Genomic DNA, 20,861 nt, shown 5'->3' on the forward strand with positions numbered 1-20,861 from the left:
AGAAGAAATTCGAAAAATTTAATTGTAATTTTTATTGTGTGTGTATATATATATATATATATATATATATATATATATATATATATATATATATATATATATATATATCAATCCAGCTATCCTATATCTGTTTGCACACCTAAATATACAGGATTTTCCACAAGTCGTAAACACATTTTGACATTAAATATCTCAAGAACTAATTCGGAATTAACAACATGCCAATATATATATATATATATATATATATATATATATAGGTAGGGAGACGCGACATTTCCCGGGATTGAATAATGATCGACAAATATTTCACACTCCTATATTTTTATTGTCGCCGAAATCCGTGAAAACGCCCGGGATGCAGTGACTTAATCCAAAATAAATGTTTTTCTACATTGCACTCGAGAGAACCTTCTGATTCTTTTATAAAATTATTTTATAGAAACTTCTTTCCGGTTAACGAAATAAGAACATTAAGAAGTTTTCGTGCGGGGTTATAAGCTACAGACTACATCATGCAAAAAAAAACAAAGAAAAACCCAAAAAACAAAACAAAAAAAAAACAAACAAACAAACAAACAAAAAACAAACAAAACACAAAACACGCTATCAGCTTACCCAAAGAAGGATTTTCACAGCTCGTTGTTCCATCGTTGTTACTAAGCGACGACGTGGAAAAAATTGCGTTACCGATGATGGATGAATTAAAATAACGGTTCCGATTATAGATTATCGGTAATTATCGGACGAATTCTGAGACAAACTTTAATAAAATCACTCCCAGTTATTACGATAATAATTTTTAAATACTTACAAACACTTCATTCAGTGTTTTATTCTTTCGGGATTCATCAGTGAGGAGCATAACGAATACCGCTGGCCAGGAGATTCGAACCCGGCTACAAAGCCATCTCTGATTCCATTAAAATGGAACAAACACCCAGGGCTAACTTTAACCGCGAGAAATATCGTTGAAACTTAAACATTTATTTTTACATGTCCAGACTTCCGACCAGAGTGATCTTTATATATATATGTATATATATATATATATATATATATATATATATATATATATATATATATATATATATATATCGAACCATCCGAAATGCATGAATAAAGCGCTGATACCCAACATTTCTAAAAGAGTTTCAGAACTTTCTAAGAATGAGAGTCTTTTTGAAAAAAATAAGGAATACTACAATGATGCCCTTAGGAGATCGGGATACAACGGAAAAATTGAATATAATAGGACCAATAATAGTATCTACAAACCCAGCTGCGTAATCACGTATAACATGGCAATGAGAGCTAGAAAAAAAAAACAACGATCAATAAGGGAAGCGTTGAAAATAAGGGAAACGTTGAAAATGATCAAACGAATAGGAACGGAGGAGGTAATAATAATAATAGACTTCTGCTATCACGCCTTAAATGTAACTGAGGAAGCCTTCCACATAGTGAATTCCAAAGAGGAAATTTTGAACAAAAGACTAAATGCCATACAGGGATGTCTTCACAGGAATAGATTTCTGCTATCACGCCTTAAATATTACTGAGGTATAACTTTTTACAACAGTAAGGATCATCGGATGCTAGGATTAAATTTTAATGTAGAGTTAAATAGCTAGAAATATAATATAAATGAAGGATCCAAATCTAACACGAGAATATAGTCTCTATTATTCTAAACCGGGTAAGAAATATAAAGTATAAATCTCATCTAAGAATGGAATTTTTTCCATAACGGTGAGTATTTTTTTATTCAATTGTAGCAGTATTGATGGTTAAATAAGTGATGCCCTCTTCAAATCAATAAAACAACTTAACAATAAACTAGTTATTATTAAAAATTAAATTAACAATTTGGGGGCTTAAAATTAATCTAATTGATTTTGTCATCTGACATCTTAAGTTGGTAGAATCCATACTGATTTACTTATTTTCCTACTTTACTCTCTGTTCTAAATGTTTTTCCCATAAATGCAGGACTAGACATCTTCTCATCGGAGTGAAACATATTGGTAGCTATTGGGTGGTTTTGCTGTCAGAATTATAATTAGAGGATATATACTATTTTATTTAGATACCCAAGAACACAACACTAAATTATAAGACATGAGCAGCATAAGTGATTAATAACAGATGTAGGTTAAACTCATGGGTAAAAAACAATTTTTTAAGATTAAAAACATAATTTATATCCTTAATTTGTTAAATAAGCTATCGTAGCACGTTCTGGATCAATCTGATTAAATTATTATTAAATCATAGACGCCTTCTAGTAATCAATGAACCGAAAACATAAAACGGCCTGAATTATCTCCCTTTAGCTGTTACAGGAAATAAAAATCGACCCAGTTTCCAACAGAATTAACTAGTAGCAATTAACAACATAATTGGATTATCTCCCTTCATTATCTTTAGTAACGATATGAAAACGTATCCAAGTAGAATGACAAGTAATTTTAAAACATTAGATAGTAATAAATAAATTAGAATACCTTACCCGAAATGTACAAGGATTTATATATATAATACAACCTTTTTATTTATTCTCATATTCAATAAAACTTTAAACCTAAAATGGTCTTAGATCTAAGTACTAAAATAACGATAATCTGTAAACATTACTTGCCACTAATACGAAACTAAATTAACCATAACGTTATTGCCAGGTTGTTACGGTCATACTATAAATATAGAAATAAAAATTAAAAAAACTCTTTTCATAAAAAATTAATTATTGGAAAATAAAGAAACAGCGAGATCTAATTTAGGAACTCAACGAATGGGATATATAAACATTTTTAAAAATAACTAAGGGTTTTCTGTGGAAACTTCTAATGACTCTGTTCTTAAATAAGGATACGAAAATAAGGCGATATATTAATATTTAAATGGGCTTTTCCGTAGCTACCGCAAAGGTAAATGTTTCTCACATGCTTTTCCTGTTAAGGGAATTTTTCCTTTTTCTTTTTTTTTCTTTCTCTTCAAAAATGCTCTATTGTCAAAAGTGTTTTTATTCATAAAATCTGAAGAAATGCTGGTTTTTGAAAATTTTCAAACGATATAATGTTTGAAATTGTCGACTGGACATGGAAACAATTGTAACGTAAAACGAAATAAACTTTTTGTTGCCATCAACACCTTTTTTGAAGTCTTAATTTTGCTTTCACAGTATATATATATATATATATATATATATATATATATATATATATATATATATATAAGTTTAGTGGTTAAATTTAAATTCTGAAAATAAAAATACAAACATATATTCGAATTAAGAATTTATTGTTTGACAAAAGGAATATATAGAAGGGGTTATGTTAATTTCCTTAATCCATGGATTTTCAATAATGGCTCATATCATCAGAGGAAATGAAATGTGTTTAGCAAAATGTTAAATTTAACCACTAAACTTATATATTGCTCTAATCTTAAATATTGGGCTTCTCCTCTTTGGCTAGGATCACCCTGAAAGTATTACCTCAAGTAATATCTATCAGGGTTTTTCCTCTGATTTTTAATCTGTGTCTTATCTCGCTTATATATATATATATATATATATATATATATATATATATATATATTTCGATTAATTCAATAAATTTAAAATTGATAACATGAAATGGTTAAATTTCAAATCAAAAGATTTTATATTATTCTATGTAAGACAAAGAATGCATTTGATGTATTATAAATCCTTCTCCTACAGGATTTCGATTTCTACGTCTATGTATATATATATATATATATATATATATATATATATATATATATATATATATATATATATATAATGATAGATAGATAGATAGATAGATAGATATAATCATTAACATAAAAACTGAACTTGATAAATTTTGCTATAAAATAAAAGTTGTCAAAGACTTCTGGAACACCTTGTATATAGGAAACATTCAGACACCCACCATGGCGGCTACTTCGCATGAAAATTTTACCGGCAGACACTTGTGCCTGATGTGAATGACGCGGCTTTGATTCTCTGCCGGTCTTGCTCTGAGAAGTTGTGAGTTTAATGCTAATTATTTGAGGTGCCCCATTAATTATTCATATATAATAAGGTTATTACCTTGATAGATATCTAATACGATTGCTGAAGGGTCACTAATGAAAACACGGACACGGATATAGGTAGAAAAGGTAATTTGTATCGAACAAAGCAGAATGTATAGAGGGAACAGTCGTAGCACCTAACACTAAGATTGCATAATCCGAAATTACACAAACCACCTTCAGAGTCGATACGTCTCGGTCTTTTTATACATTTCAGATGTGTTCATTGGGTCTTAAAAACAATGATGTATTAGCTATTTGTAAAGCTTGTATATTTCTGAATTATTTGGCTATCATAAGATGTTATAGTTTTAAACCAAATATTATTTTCGATTTTGGGTTTTGATCCTGGCTTGAGGTGGTTGCCTGTCTAGCTGCACTGATGAACTGTGATATAGCGAAACAGTACTATATTTGGATGACTACAATGCTCCCTATTTTGGGTTGATATACAAACTGCCATTAGTGTATTAAGCGATGCTCTTTGTGTAAACAAATCGAGCTTAGATATTTCGGACGATGTCAAAACATCGTTAATTCACTACCTGCACAGCAGCAGCCGTGTAGCGTAATGGGTTTCGATCCTGGCTTGAGGCGATTGCCTGTCTAGCCGCACTGATTAGCTGTGATACAGCGAAATAGTGCTGTATGTGGATGACTATATATATATATATATATATAATATCTATTGATATATTGATATATATATAATATCTATTGATATATTGATATATATATATATATATATATAATATCTATTGATATATTGACATATATATAATATCTATTGATATATTGATATATATATAATATCTATTGATATATTGATATATATATAATATCTATTGATATATTTATATATATATATATATATAATATCTATTGATATATTGATATATATGTAATATCTATTGATGTATTGATATATATTTAATATCTATTTATCTACTCTTATATTGCACACATACACACACATATTCCTAGAACTACGTACTTAGAACACGGAGTGATTACACTTGACAAGTTATATGGGATAAGAAAGAACTAGAAGCCACCTATGTAGAAGTTAGTGGTCCGAATCTTTCTGGCTTAAAAAAGGCTAAGAGAGAAAAGATATTGAAATACCAAGGTCTTATGTACGACATTCAAAGCAAGTAGAATCTTAGGAAAATCATTCCAGTAATTATAGGAGCAATGGCACCCATCAAAAATTATTTCAAATCTTTTTTTACACTTGAAGGGACAATTGGAATCTTAAAAAGATCTCTCGGTTGTAATGTATGAGACAGCAGGTTAATGTCTGGCATCCGCTAGGATAGCCCATCCCCAGCTAGAACAAAGTTATCAGAAAATTAACAAATGTATACAGTGCCGGCAAAAAGAAAGTCCGCACTTTTAATTTAAAAAAAAAACTGTAAGTTTAAGCTAAATTGTAATGTAACTGTTTAAACAACCTATACTTCATTTGATTCGCCTGCTATGCTACCAAATATTACCTAGTTCATTGTGTTCCTGTTGTACAGGGTGACCCCAAAAATGGGCCCCAACTCTAATTAGGCCCCGTTTCTTAGTGTTTTGTCCGAATGAAATGAAACTTTGGTCATAACTAGTTTATTATATTCAAAACATCACATCAAAACACTATAGGCCGTCGGCCCAGAGTGAAAATTCTTAATTTTAATGAGATGTAAAAGGGGTGGGCATGATTTTTGGATATAATATGTATAAAATCATAAGAAACATGGAAAAAAATTTCACAAGCAAGATTATGGTGCATTAATAAATAATTTTAATTTTAATGCACAAAAAAATGCTAACTGTTAAGTTGCCTTCGTACAAAAAAGTAGCCATTCAGAATACTTCTTTTATTTACTCCTTACAATCTACCAATCACAATCATCGTAGTGCGAGTTAAAAATTCAATATGGCTGCCTCCAGTGAAGAAGAAATGTTTGTAAACAAAGACAAAAAAGAGTGCGTTATGTGAATATTTCCAACTAAAACATTGAATGTTAGATCTTTTTCAGTGAAGACATGGACGCGCTTTTTAGAATATGTTAAAAAATGGAAAGGTTTACATGGACCACAAGCAGAAATTGCGAAAGACTTTGACTTAAGCTGTGATTCAACTGAAATACCACCTCGTGTTGGGTTTCACCAAACTTGTTATGCACGTTTCACGGATTATCAGAAAATTGAAAGAATTCAGAAAAAACTAGAAAAGAATACTGATAACGTTTTCGAAGGTAAGTTTAAGCTTTTAATAATTTTTATTTTTATTGATACGTATTTGGAAAGAGACAATTTTTCTTATACTCCCTCTATTCACTTAGGCAAGTACGTGTGAACTGAACAGCATGAAAAATTTTATGGTAGGAAAAAATGGATTTAGAGTAACATTTCGTATATAAATTTAATGGAAAATCATCCTCCATTTCCTGGAGACTATTGTTAATTTTTTTTTACCATTAACCCTAAGTCTGAGTGCCAAGATTGTAATTTACCCCCTCCTCTCCCAATAAAAAAACGCACAGAATTTATCTTCACTAGAAAAAAGGTCAACACCTCTAAATTCTAAAATATATTTATTCAATTTAATTGATTTTTAATTTTTTTTTTTTTTTTTGTAAACTTCTAAGTTGTACAATCTTTTTTCTTCTCGGGGGAGGGAGCGATTTAAATGAGGGTGTTAATCTACATTAATATCTTTTCAAACAATTGAATATGTACATAAAAGTTGGCATCTGTTTTAGAAAATTTCACTTGTAAAGAAAACAAAAAAAAAACTAGAGTTTATTTCTATTTACTTGCCTCCCCCACGAGAACATAGATACAAAACAGGGTTTTATTGTGGGTAAAATTTAGTTCACCAAAAATGTATTCTGATTGGAACAAAAATTACAATTGCCTCAGTTTAGAAAGATTTCTCCTTCACAAATCTGAAACAAAAGATAACCTGTATTATCAGAATAAAGGGTACACTTTGCTCTTAGCCAAATGCTGTTACTATTTAACAGTTTTCATAATTTCAATAATTTTAGCTATTGGTTTTAATCTGGAAATGTTTCATTTCTTTTATGATTCTAAATATAGATACAACTGTCTATGGTACCATTTCTTGATTCTTGCACTTCCACAATCAGTCACTTGACAATCTATTCCATTAACCTTTATCCTCGTGTGGCTTTTAGCCTTGATAAGTGGTAACTCACTAGTAAAATAAAGTGCATTGCATATTGAATTTACCTACCAATTCCAATGATAAATATATTGCATGATTTTGTAAACATCCCTTGGTCCGATTAATAATGAGTCACCAGACGATTTAATTGTAGAATGTAAATTAATAACATACAATTTTTTCACAGAAGTTTTATCAGCACTATACAAAAAAAATCTTAAATTTTTAATGAAATGTTTTGGATTTATGAAATAATGATTGGATATTTTTAATTTGAACTTTTCCATATACTTTGTTATTTCAAATGTATATTAAACTCCTAAATATATTTATTTTTACAGGGTCCCCATCTCAAGAAAACATTGATGCGACTACTGCCGAAAATGATGATCCACCAGCTAAAAAAAGACGGGTTCTTCGTTCCAATTTTGATCGACCATCTTTGCCAGCTAGATCAGAGCATATTTTACCAGATGTTTGCATACTATGCCAAAAAGTAAAAACTATAGTGTGCAAAGGATCTGGCAAAAGAAACAGGGAAAAACTTGTCAGATGTTCGACAATAGAAGCTGCTAATTTAAAACGAGCAGCAGAAGAAAATGAAAATGAATCACTCCTCATGCAAATAAGGAATAAAGATTGTGTAGCAATCGAAGTGAAATATCATAACTCATCAAAATCTACCATAGGTTATTTACCCGTAATTGATGTTAGCCCCACAGAAATGGATACAGTCCTTACAATTCTAAAAAAAAAGCATTGACATTGCAGATCAACTCAAGTTAGAGTCTCTTGTTATTGTAATGGATCAAGCAATCTATTCAAAGGCACAATTAATTAGATGGAGAAATCCATATTTCATGAAGAGATTGGTGATTCGACTTGGTGCTTTTCATACAGCAATGTCCTTTCTTGGGTGTTTGGGAAAGCGTTTTCGTGATGCCGGGCTTCAAGATATTCTAATAGAATCAGAAGTTGTTGCTGTAGGCTCAATAAATGGAGTTTTCACAGGTAGACACTATAACAGAGCAGTTAGAGCCCATAAATTAGTGGCCGAAGCAATGCAGCATATGCGTTTGACAACCTATTTAAACAGCATTCCTGAAGAAAAGGCAGAAAAAGTGAAGCATTTAATGACATCCTTGTCACAATCATTCTCAGGACCTCAGTATGAAGAAATTCTGAAGGGAGAACATTTTCAAAGTTTTCTATCATCCTATGAAGAATTTATACAGGTTGGCAACAAAAAGCAAACTTTTGCATTCTGGAGTTCTTATATTGACATTGTAGAAATTCTTTTACTTTTCCTTAGAGGTATTCGAGAGTCAAACTGGGAACTTCACTTGGCAAGTGTTAGACAGATGTTACCTTGGGTGTTTGCATATGACCATGTAAATTATAGCAGATACCTTCCAGTTTACTGGTTGGAGATGTCTAATCTCGCTAATACTCATCCAGTGATATATACACAATGCATTGGAGGAGATTTTGCTGTTCAAAGAAGCTCAAATGCCTTTGCTAAAATTCCTTGTGACCAAACCATCGAACAAACTGCTAATCGTGATTCAAAAACAAAAGGTGGTATGACAGGCTTCAGCACAAACAAGAGAGCCGTCAACAGGTGGATATGGTCCCATCATGCGAGAGGGTCTATTTCCCATGAATGTGAAACTATGGCTGGCAAAGGAGAACGAAGTGGAACACGATCAGATCTTTTACATAGTCGGATGAAACATGATAAGCTTGCTATTGGAAAGATAATAGACACAGTAAACAGTATGTTTAATCCATTTGAGTATGAACCAGCTGAGTTGATCCATATTGCATCAGGATTAGTTGCGACACAAGATGTTCAAAATGATCTGCAATTTGCTAAGGCAAGGGGCGAATCAGAATTTGAAAATTTCTGTGGGCAGCGTCTACAAACGGGAGAAGTTGATTTTTTTGCCCCGATGAAAAGAATGAATTTAAAAACATTCTCCAGTATGTCTAAAAAATCAAATCATCATGTCCACGGAAAGGATATCACTTTGGAAGCAGATAGAAATCTCCTAGCAAGATTGGTTGTGATTGGTAGAATCCGGAACATTAATCTTCAAGAATTACTGTCATATTCCTTAGGTCCATTACCATTGTCCCTTGCAAATTCACATGGATCGTTGGTTAAAACTAATAAAGCAAACTTACTTCATGCTTTAGAAAGCCATGCTAACAATCCTATTGTTGAGAACCCTATAGTAGGTGGCATATATATAGTGGATGGTATGTCGCTGATACACCAATTAAATTTGAACAAATTACAAGGAGAGAAAACATTTCTTAATCTTGCTCTTGTTATTTTGAAAAGTTTAGTGAACAGGGCAAAATCGAATCATTCTAAAGAAATTCATTTTGTTACTGATACATACCAGCAGATCTCTATAAAAAATATCGAGAGGGATAAAAGAGCTGCTACTAGCTCTCAGATAAGAATCCATGGTCAGCTCCTTCCTCAGCAATGGAAGAAATTTCTTTCAAATGGAGAGAATAAAAAGTCCTTAATAGAATTCTTGGATGAAACATGGTCTAATGTTTCAACATCAGAGCTTAGAGGAGTGAAGGTATTCTTGGCGCATAACAAGAAATGTCATTCCTTCTCACCTGGAAAAGAGGCAAGTGATATTGTCATCCGGTTAGAAGAGACAAAACTTTGTAGCTCACAAGAAGAAGCTGATACACGGATTTATTTGCATGCTTCTTTTGCAGCCAACACTAGTACGGATGTAATCATTATGAGTCCTGATACCGATGTGTTTGTAATTGGAGTTTCTTTACAAAATCTTATTCCCGCACATTTATACTTCCACACAGGAAGAGGAACAAATTTGCGAACAATAGACATCAAGATGATAAAAGACAACATTGGAGAGTCTGTCAGTCAAGCCTTGATTGGTCTACATTGTTTTACAGGATGTGATAGTGTCAGTTCATTTTACGGAAAGGGCAAAAAGAAAGCACTTAGTTTATTACTGAGAGAGAATGAGTTTTGTTACGCATTCAGTGATCTTGGTAATGAATTTTATGTGAAACCAGACACAGCAAAATCATTGGAAATGTTTGTTTGCAGGTTGTATGGCCAACAAAATGTCACAAGTGTTAATGAAGCCAGATACAACATGTTTAGATTCCAAAGAAAATTGGAAATCACAATGCCTCCAAATCAAGATGCCCTGAGTGAACACATCAAGCGAGCTAACTATCAAGCAGGTACGTTTTATAAATATTTAATTTCCAATTATATGTAAAAATTAAATATATGGAGTTTCATTGTTATTTGCTTATTAGAAAGGATGAAAATTATTCAATATTAATGTTAATTTCTTTCTTTTTTCAGGTGTCTATAAAAGGAGCCTCCATGCAAATCCTGATATACCATCCCCTGATTGTCATGGATGGAAGATAGAAAATGGAGATTTAGTAATCCATTGGATGAATCTTCTTCCTGCTCCAGACAGTTTAATGGATTTAATTAACTGCTCTGCCAAATGTAAAAAAAGTCATTGTAAAGACGTTAACATTTGTACATGTCTCCAAAACAGGGTCCCATGCACAGATATGTGCAAGTGTGCAAGAGATTCTTGTTATAAAATTAGTAAAAACATTGGACATGATGATGATGACACTGATGATGGTGATGACGACGACGATGATGATGAAGTGGCATAAGCAGTGATCAGTTTTAAATAAAAGCATATATGATCTTATTTACTAACATGTTGTTTGTTTAACTTTCATTAAAAATGCCTTTTTGTCCTTTAAATCTGTGTTATTATTCATAGATTCAAAAAAATACTTTTTAATGAAAATTGACAAACATTGTATATTTTACCAAGTTGATGTGTATAAAAAATGACACAAAATCGCAGCTCTACCTCAGGTTTAAACGACCTTGTTACATACAAAATATAGCAATAGATTTGTATGACTAATAATATTGGTAGACTATAGGTGTCTCTACATGAGAAATATCAAAATGTAAATCTATTTCTTTAGTTATCCACAGAAAAGATTGAAGTTGTTTCAAATAAGATGTTTGAAAAAAGCTTTTTTAGAAAAATATTCCCTATTTTGAAGCATAGTAAATATATTAAGTCCAATATTTATGTATTAAATGATGAAGAAATAAATTGGGAATAAAATGTGCTAAACTAGATGTCTGTATTGTTATCGGTTTGTGTGCTACTAAGGTTTAAGCAAGTCATAATGTTCTATTTGATGATTGTCGGCCATCTTTAAATATGGCCGCCGTTTTCATTAATGCGCAACATTTGTGCTTGTGAAAAAAAATATGATGTTCAGGAGTCTATTGGCATTCATTTGACACCATTTTTTCTTCCACCCCCAACCGAGGTCACAGAATCAAAAATCTAGAGGGATTTTGACCTTTGGGCCCATAGCCTACTAGGGTTTTTGGCTTTTTTTTCTCCGTTGACTGTAAAACGCTAAGAAAAACAATTGAATTTCCTCTGTTTTTTTTTGGTCACCCTGTATTTGTGTTGCATTAGTGTCCAAAAGTTACATTTAAATAACAATTTTTCATTGTGCGGACTTTCTTTTTTTTCCTCAATTTGAAGTTATTTTTTTTAAATTGACTTGAACATTAGAATATTTCAATTAAAAGTCAAATATGAGCAGGTAAAATCATAGAAGAATAAAAGGCCAATCAAATTAGGTAGAGTTTATTTAAATAGTTACATTAAATTTAGCTTAAATTATCAGTTTTTGAAAAAATTACAAGTGCGGACTTTCTTTTTGTCGCCTGTGTATATTATACGTATTAATGTGGACACATGTGTTTCGTCTTTAACACTCACCAGTGCGGAGTTATTCAACTAATACATCGACCGTGAAGCTTAAACCTTAGACCTTCAGGAAGAATTCTATAGTGAAAATTTTTATCGTTTTAGATGTATAATATTACGAAATGGTGGACTGCGATAACTATGATATTTCTTACTGAAACAGTAGCAGAAACTCAGCATCAAGAGAGTGACCCACAGAAGATATTATTGTTTGGACGAAACAGCTTACTTTGTAGACGTATATAATCATGTTAATTGGCTGTTTTCACTTATGAGATATTTCAATCTGACTTTCTAGATAATGTCGAGTCACCAGGAAAGAATGCTCACCGTTTCGAAACCTTTCTTTCGTCTACTATTAAGGAGTCAGCCCTTAAACGGTGCGTATTCTTTCCAGATGATCTGGCATTATCTAGTTAACTGTGCTAATAAATTTGTGGAAAAATCTTCCATATAAACTGTTGTCTTTTCATAGCTGAGAGAAGTATATATAAAGCAAGATAGAAATTTCTGACAATTTATACGCTTTCTATTTGTAGGAATATATATAATGCTATAAATCACTATCAATTAACAAATATGGAAAAAATTCTAATGTTTTAGTAGTATTTTAAGCGTTTTCTATAATATGTAAACAGCTTTTCAAAATTAAAATATTCCACATTCGCACCGAATTTTATATGAGGTCATTAACACAAATTAAGCAAGATTCCTTTAATTTAAACATCTCTAAGACCCCTTCTGCTTAAGCCTTAGATTTCAGATATTTTCTAGAATTAAAATCATGTAAAAGATTTCGATTCAGGACGGAAAGTTTACCAAAAAATTTGTTTATTTTAACCTTTACGAAGAGATTTCAAATAATGCAAACCCTCTTTGTCTTTCTATATCACATTTCTACTTCCTCTCTCTATTTTTCGTATTTAAAAGTTACCAATTAAAAAACCTCGAGGAGAAGTGTTAATTAGTATAGCGTATTAGTCGTGGAAATGAAGCAGAAATAGATTATTTAGGAGGGCGGCTCAACAACAACTTGTTTACATTGGACTTGAAAACGGCCATATTGTAGTCAGTTGGAAAGAAGGGTAGCGGAACAAAGTTCCACATGCGGGCAGTTCTAAGTAAGAAGCTTTGTTAATAGAATTTGCGTTTAAATTTAGGCACAGATAGCGAGTGGAGAAACTGTTGATGATCGTTGCATCTTGCCGAGTGATTTTGCGAACGTTTGACAATAGTGAGACCATAGATTGAAGTGCAGACGAACACTTGCTATGAAAATAACGACAGATCAGAAACAGGTTCGCACCTTTACTTTTGAAGGAAAGAATTTCGAAGGAAGAAAAAAGAGCATCACCTACTAATTACTAGTTGTTTTGAAATTTATCAAGGCAGGAGTGGGTGCTTAAAACAGCTCCCGCCCAAATAAGCAACACTACTCCATTTAAGGACGTATCTTGCTCTTATACATTTCGAGTATTGTTAGATAATAACATTGTTAAAAGTGAAATGAGTTATTATCGATCTACCTGTCTATCTATCTATCTATCTATCTATCTATCTATCTATCTATCTATCTATCTATCCAGTGATATTGTTAAAATTGTTTATATCTGGAGTTATTTATTGTTTATAGAGTAAAGTGTAGCAATGGGTTTTAGCTGAGGATGTTTACATAACTTAGCTAGAGAAAATAAACTAAACGACCTTGGGCAGGCATGCGTGGAGAGTTCGCACGTTGGGATACGTGCGCTTTTTGAATGATGACATAACGGAACTAAGGTCAAGAGGTCGAGAAGGTTAGAAAAAGGAGTAGAATTTGAATTTGGCCACGGAAGTGAACAGATGTGCTTCAAGCCAGGAAGCGACGCCGTGAAGAACAAGCATGTAGACACGAAATGCAGACTTCCCGTGATGACTATTTGAGACAGCTGAAATAAATTTATATTTTAAAAATATAAAGTGTTGTTCTGTAGTTTCACAAAAGAAGGAAAAACAGATGTCTCAGTTGGTTATGGTGTTGGTCATTTCATGTTTCATCACGGAGCTCAGCAAGTGAAGATAGAAGAACTCTTGGAGAAATAAAGGTATGAAGCAGATATTATACTTTTTATAAAAAATGATATTTTTATGTAAATATGAACTGTAATATATACCCGTGTGATAACTCTCTGATATTACACGACTCAGTTTATATGTCGATACCATATCCCCTGACTAAACTACAATATATACAATTTATACGTTTATCTGCTGTCGTTTGGAGTACAATATGTATCATCCTCCCTATATGACAGTTTTGGTGCTGATCCACCTCTCTATACTACAGTATAGCGTCGTTAGTTAGATACTTTCTCGAGTGGTAAAATGACGCAATCATATTTTCCGGCGACGTTGGAAACAGATTTGATGTAAGTCTTTAATTTTCCGTTAGGAGTAAGTAAAGGTAGATCAAAAGTTTGCGAGAAGAGGGTGCACCTTTTGGACGAATACCATTTATATCAATTGGAATCAAAAGATAATCAGAGCGTTTATGGTGAAACAATAAAGCTCGGTTTAAAACGCGTTAAAATTAAGCATCTTTTACCCCCACATGGTCGAGAGGCGATGACACTACAAGAAATTTGGGTCGTTGTTGGTGTTTGAAGTGTTGCCATAAATCATAGTGTAATCTGCGTATATACCGACGAATTAACTTACACACACACATATATATGTAAAATATATACATATATTTATACATATATACGCATATATAAAATACATACATAGACAAATATATATATATATATTTTTTTTTACAAGGAGGTCACCACTTATCAAGGCCCGCAAGCCACTAAGGGATAAGGGTTATTGGATGTATAGTACGCTGTACGTTAGTGTTGAGATTTCATAAAGCGTCTACTTAAGGGGGCGGCCCTTCAGGAACTTGTTTACGTTGGACTTGAAGACATCAAAGTTGTAGTCAGGTGGGAAACAGGCAGACGGAACAGAGAACCACTGGTGTGCTGTTCTAAGAAAAAAAGCTGTGTTCATGGAATCTACGTTTTGATTTAGGCACAGATAAAGAGTGGGGAAAATTTTTGACAGTGGCTTCAGCTAGACGGGTGTTTTTCGTAAAAGATTGGCGAGGGGGGACCAGAGATTGGAGCTCAGACGAGCACTTGCCATGGAAATAAGACAAAGACAGCTCACAACGTCTCTTCTGTGGGAGAGAGGTTGCAGGGAAGAGAAAAGGGCATCCCCCACTAAGCCACGAAGTCTATTTTGTACTCTCTCAAGGCAGGATATGCTATATATATATAATATTATATGAAAAAATGCGCGCATGAAAAGTAATATTCTTAAGATTTTATTAAACCTGGAAAAGTAAAGGACAAGAAATTCAACCTGGAAAAGTAAAGAACAAGATATTCTAGTAAAGTAAAAATTCAGAATTTTTTAGACTTAAAATATTGCAGCTAAAAATAAAATTTGAATATTGATAAATATTTTATTTATTATTTGCATATGTTGTTGTTTATTGTTGAGTTAGAAAGGGTGTCAGTCGCTGGATTGAACTTATTTCCCCCTATTATTTGCATATATTTATGTAGTGAAAATTGTTTGAATAAAATTAATTCATTAGTTAGTTAATTAGTAGATGGAATTAATAATTTTATAATTTATATAAAAATTAATAATTTTATTATATCATAATTAGGATTATTTAATTCTTTCTAACTCAACAATAAACAACATATGCAAATAATAAATAAAATATTTATCAATATTCAAATTTTATTTTTAGCTGCAATATTTTAAGTCTAAAAAATTCTTATTTTTTACTTTACTAGAATATCTTGTTCTTTACTTTTCCAGGTTGAATTTCTTGTCCTTTACTTTTCCAGGTTTAATAAAATCTTAAGAATATTACTTTTCATGCGCGCATTTTTTTCATATAATCCATGCTTTTTCCAGGCATTGCTATTGTATTAATATATAAATTTATAATATTTATTAATGATTGTCAAAAAAAATTAGCTCTCAAATACACATTCATGCAATATTTATCATTCAATCACAGTAGTTCCGAGCCAGGGTCTCTACCGAGACTGCGGTTCATGAATTCGTGATCTGTATAGAGCGTAAACTAACAAAAAAGAAGATGGCACTCGGCGTCTTTTTAGATATCGTTGTAGCTTTTGACCACATACCCTTCAGTAGTATGTTCAAGTCGCTACGAGAACTCAATGTGCCACCAGTACTCATCCGATGGATTGAGTATATGGTGAGGCACAGAACAGTTCAAGTAGAACTACTGAGGGCAACTGTTAAAAGGGAAGTAGTTAAATGAAACCCCCAAAGTGGGATTTTATCACCTTTACTATGGAACTGTATGCTGAATCCTCTTTTAAAGGAGTTTGAAAATAGGAATATTTATGCCCAGGCTGATGCTGATGATATCGCAGTGCTGGTCGCGGGTTCAAAAGCATCATTGGTCAGACGCATTGCCAAAATGGGACTACATTTTTCACCAAATGTGATAACGAAAAATTTGAGTTCATTCAAAGAATATGTATAGCATAGAATTCACTAATATTTTTAATCGATAAATTCGCCATTTTTTGCTATAAATTCATAAGGAGAATTAAAAAAAAATTAGTTATTAAAAAAAAGTTCGGTTTTTTAATTATAAAAAAAAAACGATACACGGGAATGAACCTAAAATCTTTCCACCAACCCCCGGTACTCTAACCGTTACGCTAACATGTCATATTGGCAAAATCGCAATAAAAATATTTATATATAAAAAAAGTTATGCAAAATAAAAAAAAGCGTTAGTCACTTATGTACTTACTCTCCTGTTTGTGAACCCACATATTTTGTTGTAACTTTTTTCCTACTGAACCAATTTTCGAATTTTTTTTTCAAAATGTAGCTAATGAGGTGCTCTATCCAAATATATAAGGTGTTTGAAATTTGGTTGCGAACGGAATTAGTGGTGGGGGTTTGAATGTGTCTCGATTCATTCAATTTCGGACTTAAGCATATATTCAACCACTACCGTGGTTGAATGATATATTAAATGTATATAATAAATTAGAAATGAATAATAATAAATAGCATTATATTATTCTTATTTTCATTGTATTTTTATTTTATCTTGATTTTTTCTCTATTTTTATATTTTTCTATAACCTGTTTATATATAGTTTCTATACCTTTATATCTTTCTTCTACCTCTATTCTTTACTATCTGTTCAGTCGATATATACATATAAAATATTTTTATTTCTAGATATGTTTCATTTCACGCTGATGATGGCCGAAGCTTCACTTGTATTGAAGTATATTAAATTAAAAAAAATAATAATTTTTTTCATTTCTTTTACTTAATCAGTCATTGGTGAAAATAGAAAAAACACGCAACTAGTTATAAAAATATGTCGTCGTTCATTTCTGTAAATCTAATGGCGGAATGACTAGCAATCCTCTCTTGTCGTTTTGTTGACCTAAATGGCGACTACATTCCGATCTGTAATTGCTTCGCAAAAATATGGTAACTTGTTGACCAGAGATTTTGCGGCCTAAAATTTGAACTCGCTTTGACGTCATCTCCCGGATATTGCATCGACTTGTGACTCACTTTTACGTTTGCCGCCACTTAACCACAGGAAGGTCTCGGACGTTACCTTTGGTCACGTTTTCTGGCCGAATTTATTCTTTGGCCTCACTTCCAGGGATCTGCTTCTGCAAAATCCCTTCTCCTCTCATTAAAAATATTTGACATATTTTTTTACATTCTACACGCATTTTACACGCATCCACCCCACCATCGAATGCAGCATAACAAAACAATACAATTGGATTTACAAAAGAGAAAGAAGAAAATGCATGTCACTGTAGCACAATAGTTACCAATAGTCCCTTATATATAAAATCAACTCATTTTTCCCCTGTGACTTTGACCTTAATAGGATTGAAAATCAAGTCATTTCATGCAAATGTAATATGCACAAACTGCAGCACATAATCGTAGGTGTGTTATAGGCCTATTACGTCTACACTTCATCGATAATCGTAGATTCCTATACTTTTCTGGTGAGAGTTCACTGCCAAAATCGGTTAGAATCAATGGTAGTTGTAAAATCTTTTCTCTCTATTATATTCCTCCTACACCTCGCTACCATTTACACTGTTGCGGAATCGTTTACAAGGGACAGTACGAAGAAACACCGATTTGGGTTTTCTTTACTTTGTAGTTGTTTTAAAAACTGGAATAGCATTTAAACGTTCCTTTTCGTACTATGTTTTCTACTGGGTCAAACTTAACCGATTCAGAGATTTATTTATGCCATTTTTCCTTTCGCTATATTTTGTTTTGTAGTTTACTAAAAAAAACTAGAATGGAATTTTAACGCTCATTTTCTACGGGGTGAAATGCACCATTGGACTTAAGCGAATCGAAGGGTTATTTATGCCATTTTCTCCCGCTTTCCGCTGTGTTTTTCTTGTTTTTGTTTTTCAAAACACGTTAATTTTTTCCCCTGATTTTCGCTTTTTGTTTTTCCGATTTATTTTTTAAATAAGTTATACGTTTGTTCGCTGTTTTATGTTTGCTTTTGTCATTCTTTTAAAATAGTTAACCAGGGCTATTACTCCGCTTATTCTTTACCTTACTCCCCTCCCCTCTTACAAACACCTCCAAACAACCGGGCAACGCCGGCTACCCCCGCTAGTTATCAATAAAATAATGCCTCTTAGTTCACTGCGCACAATTGCATGTTCACGAATCACGTTTTTACTTTACTTTTTCTTCACTTTTCAGTTCTCGATACACATTTTCTTTTTCAAAACACCAGTAAACTGAAAGCTTACAAACGTAAAAAAAAAAAAACAAATTTAATTTTAATTGTCATTTTTTTTCTCTCAAAATACAAACCACGAAAGCTGAAAACTTAAGGAACAATTCAATTTCATAAGAATTCGGAACATTTCACGTTTTGCTTTTGACAATAGAAATAATATTATTTATAAATTACTAAAACAAATATTGAAACAATGTGGCAAAAATTTTTATGATAAGGATACATTTGCGTTGTGTAAACAACATTATCATAAAACATCTTACTTTTTTTGCTTTATGTCTTTGTTATTCAAGGACCCATGTTATAGTTTTATCTCCGTGATGCTGGTTCTTTCTTTATTTTTGCGAGAATAAAATTTGTCACGATGCCAAAACTGGTTAGTTACATTTCTCTCTGTTAATGGCCGAATCGTCAATTGTGTTTAAGTCTATTTAATAATAAAAAAAAAAAACAAAAAAAAAACAATAGACAGATTTGACAGATCTTATGACGACATGACGAGGTTAGTAGGTGGTGTGCAGAAAACTGTGTTGTTAGCATCTCTCTCGTATCGTTGTTTTGACACTTTTTATTTTGCTCAAATTACGACGTCATTCCGATCTGCATTGTTTCGCAAAAATGTGGTCACTCGCTGATCAGAGATTTAGCGTCTTAAAATTTGACCTCGCTTTGACATCATCTTCTGGGCGTTGCATCGACTTGTGATCAACTTTTTTTGTTTGTCGTTACTTGACCTCACGAAGATTCAACATTGGTCACGTTTTCCTGCCAAATTTATTGTTTAACCAGCTTATACAACACACAATTTTCTTATACAAAGTTCCTTTCTACATAACTTCGGTATTTTTCTTACATCTGATAAGACGCATTTAGCTTTGAAATACCCTGGATTACAGAATTTTCTTAATATTCACATGTTTTTAATTTCTGATCAAATAATTTTTTTTTTTAACTTTGAAGTGTTATCTATTGTTTCACACACACACACACACACACACACACACACACACACACACACACAAACACGCATATATATATATATACATATATATATATACGGCACATTGTGTGTATCTTTATCTGTGTATTCTGTGTGTCTGAGTTCTTTTCTTATGGACTCCGAAATGTCTGGGCCGATTTAAAAATAATTCCACATAACTGTATCCTCTGTATCTTGGAGTGTTCCTAGATAGGTTTTGTATCGGAATGCCTCCGACAAGTATCGAAAATTTATAATCGAAAGCATTCGATTACAGAATGAACAGTTTGCCAAAAGTAAACACCCTTATACAGCCAAAAAGCAACAGTGCGTTTGAAAAGCTTTATCAAAAAGCAGGAACATGTTGCATAAAATCAGCAGTTTCTTTGATAAGACAGAGGCGTGTCCAAAGTGAATGTTTTCCTTTAGAGCACACCCAACTGACACTTTTGCATTTGGAACTTTAATTTAATCGATTATACGAAAATAATTTTATAAAATCATCTCTCAAGAACAATGTAGAATACACTATTTTGGACTAAGTCACTATGTGGAGGTGTGTGAAGTTTCCTCCCGGTGCATCGTGGTTGGTTCCTGACTAGAGCAGGTATCAATCTATTTGATAAAAAATGAGTAATTATACTGAATTTTATGACAATAAAGTATGGAAAGTGTAGAACATTCGTTAATCCTCATTTAATCCGAGACAATGCCAGGTTTCGTTGCTAGTATACATGCGCTGTGATACAGCGAAAGAGTACTATATGTGGATGACTATAATGCTCCCTATCTTGGGTTGAGCATATTGGGAAGTGATATACAAACTACTATTAGCGATACTCTTTGTGTAAACAAATTCAGCTTAGGTATTTGGACAATGTCAAAACATTGTTAATTCACTGCCCGCATAGCAGCAGCCGTAT

General features: G+C 32.4%; 1 protein-coding gene across 1 annotated transcript; it reads left to right on the forward strand.

Annotated features, from left to right (window-relative positions):
• The first annotated feature begins 6,207 nt into the window (after window positions 1-6,207).
• On the forward strand, window positions 6,208-11,462 carry LOC145247547 (uncharacterized). Its single transcript, XM_080109389.1, has 3 exons — window positions 6,208-6,335; window positions 7,612-10,516; window positions 10,644-11,462. The coding sequence occupies exons 2-3, from the start codon at window positions 8,074-8,076 to the stop codon at window positions 10,973-10,975; spliced, it is 2,775 nt and encodes a 924-aa protein (XP_079965515.1). The 5' UTR covers window positions 6,208-6,335; window positions 7,612-8,073; the 3' UTR covers window positions 10,976-11,462.
• Window positions 11,463-20,861: the final 9,399 nt, after the last annotated feature.

This window comes from Euprymna scolopes, chromosome 25 (genome assembly GCF_053919585.1).
Source record: "Euprymna scolopes isolate OS-2025 chromosome 25, ASM5391958v1, whole genome shotgun sequence".
NCBI lineage: Eukaryota > Metazoa > Mollusca > Cephalopoda > Sepiida > Sepiolidae > Euprymna > Euprymna scolopes.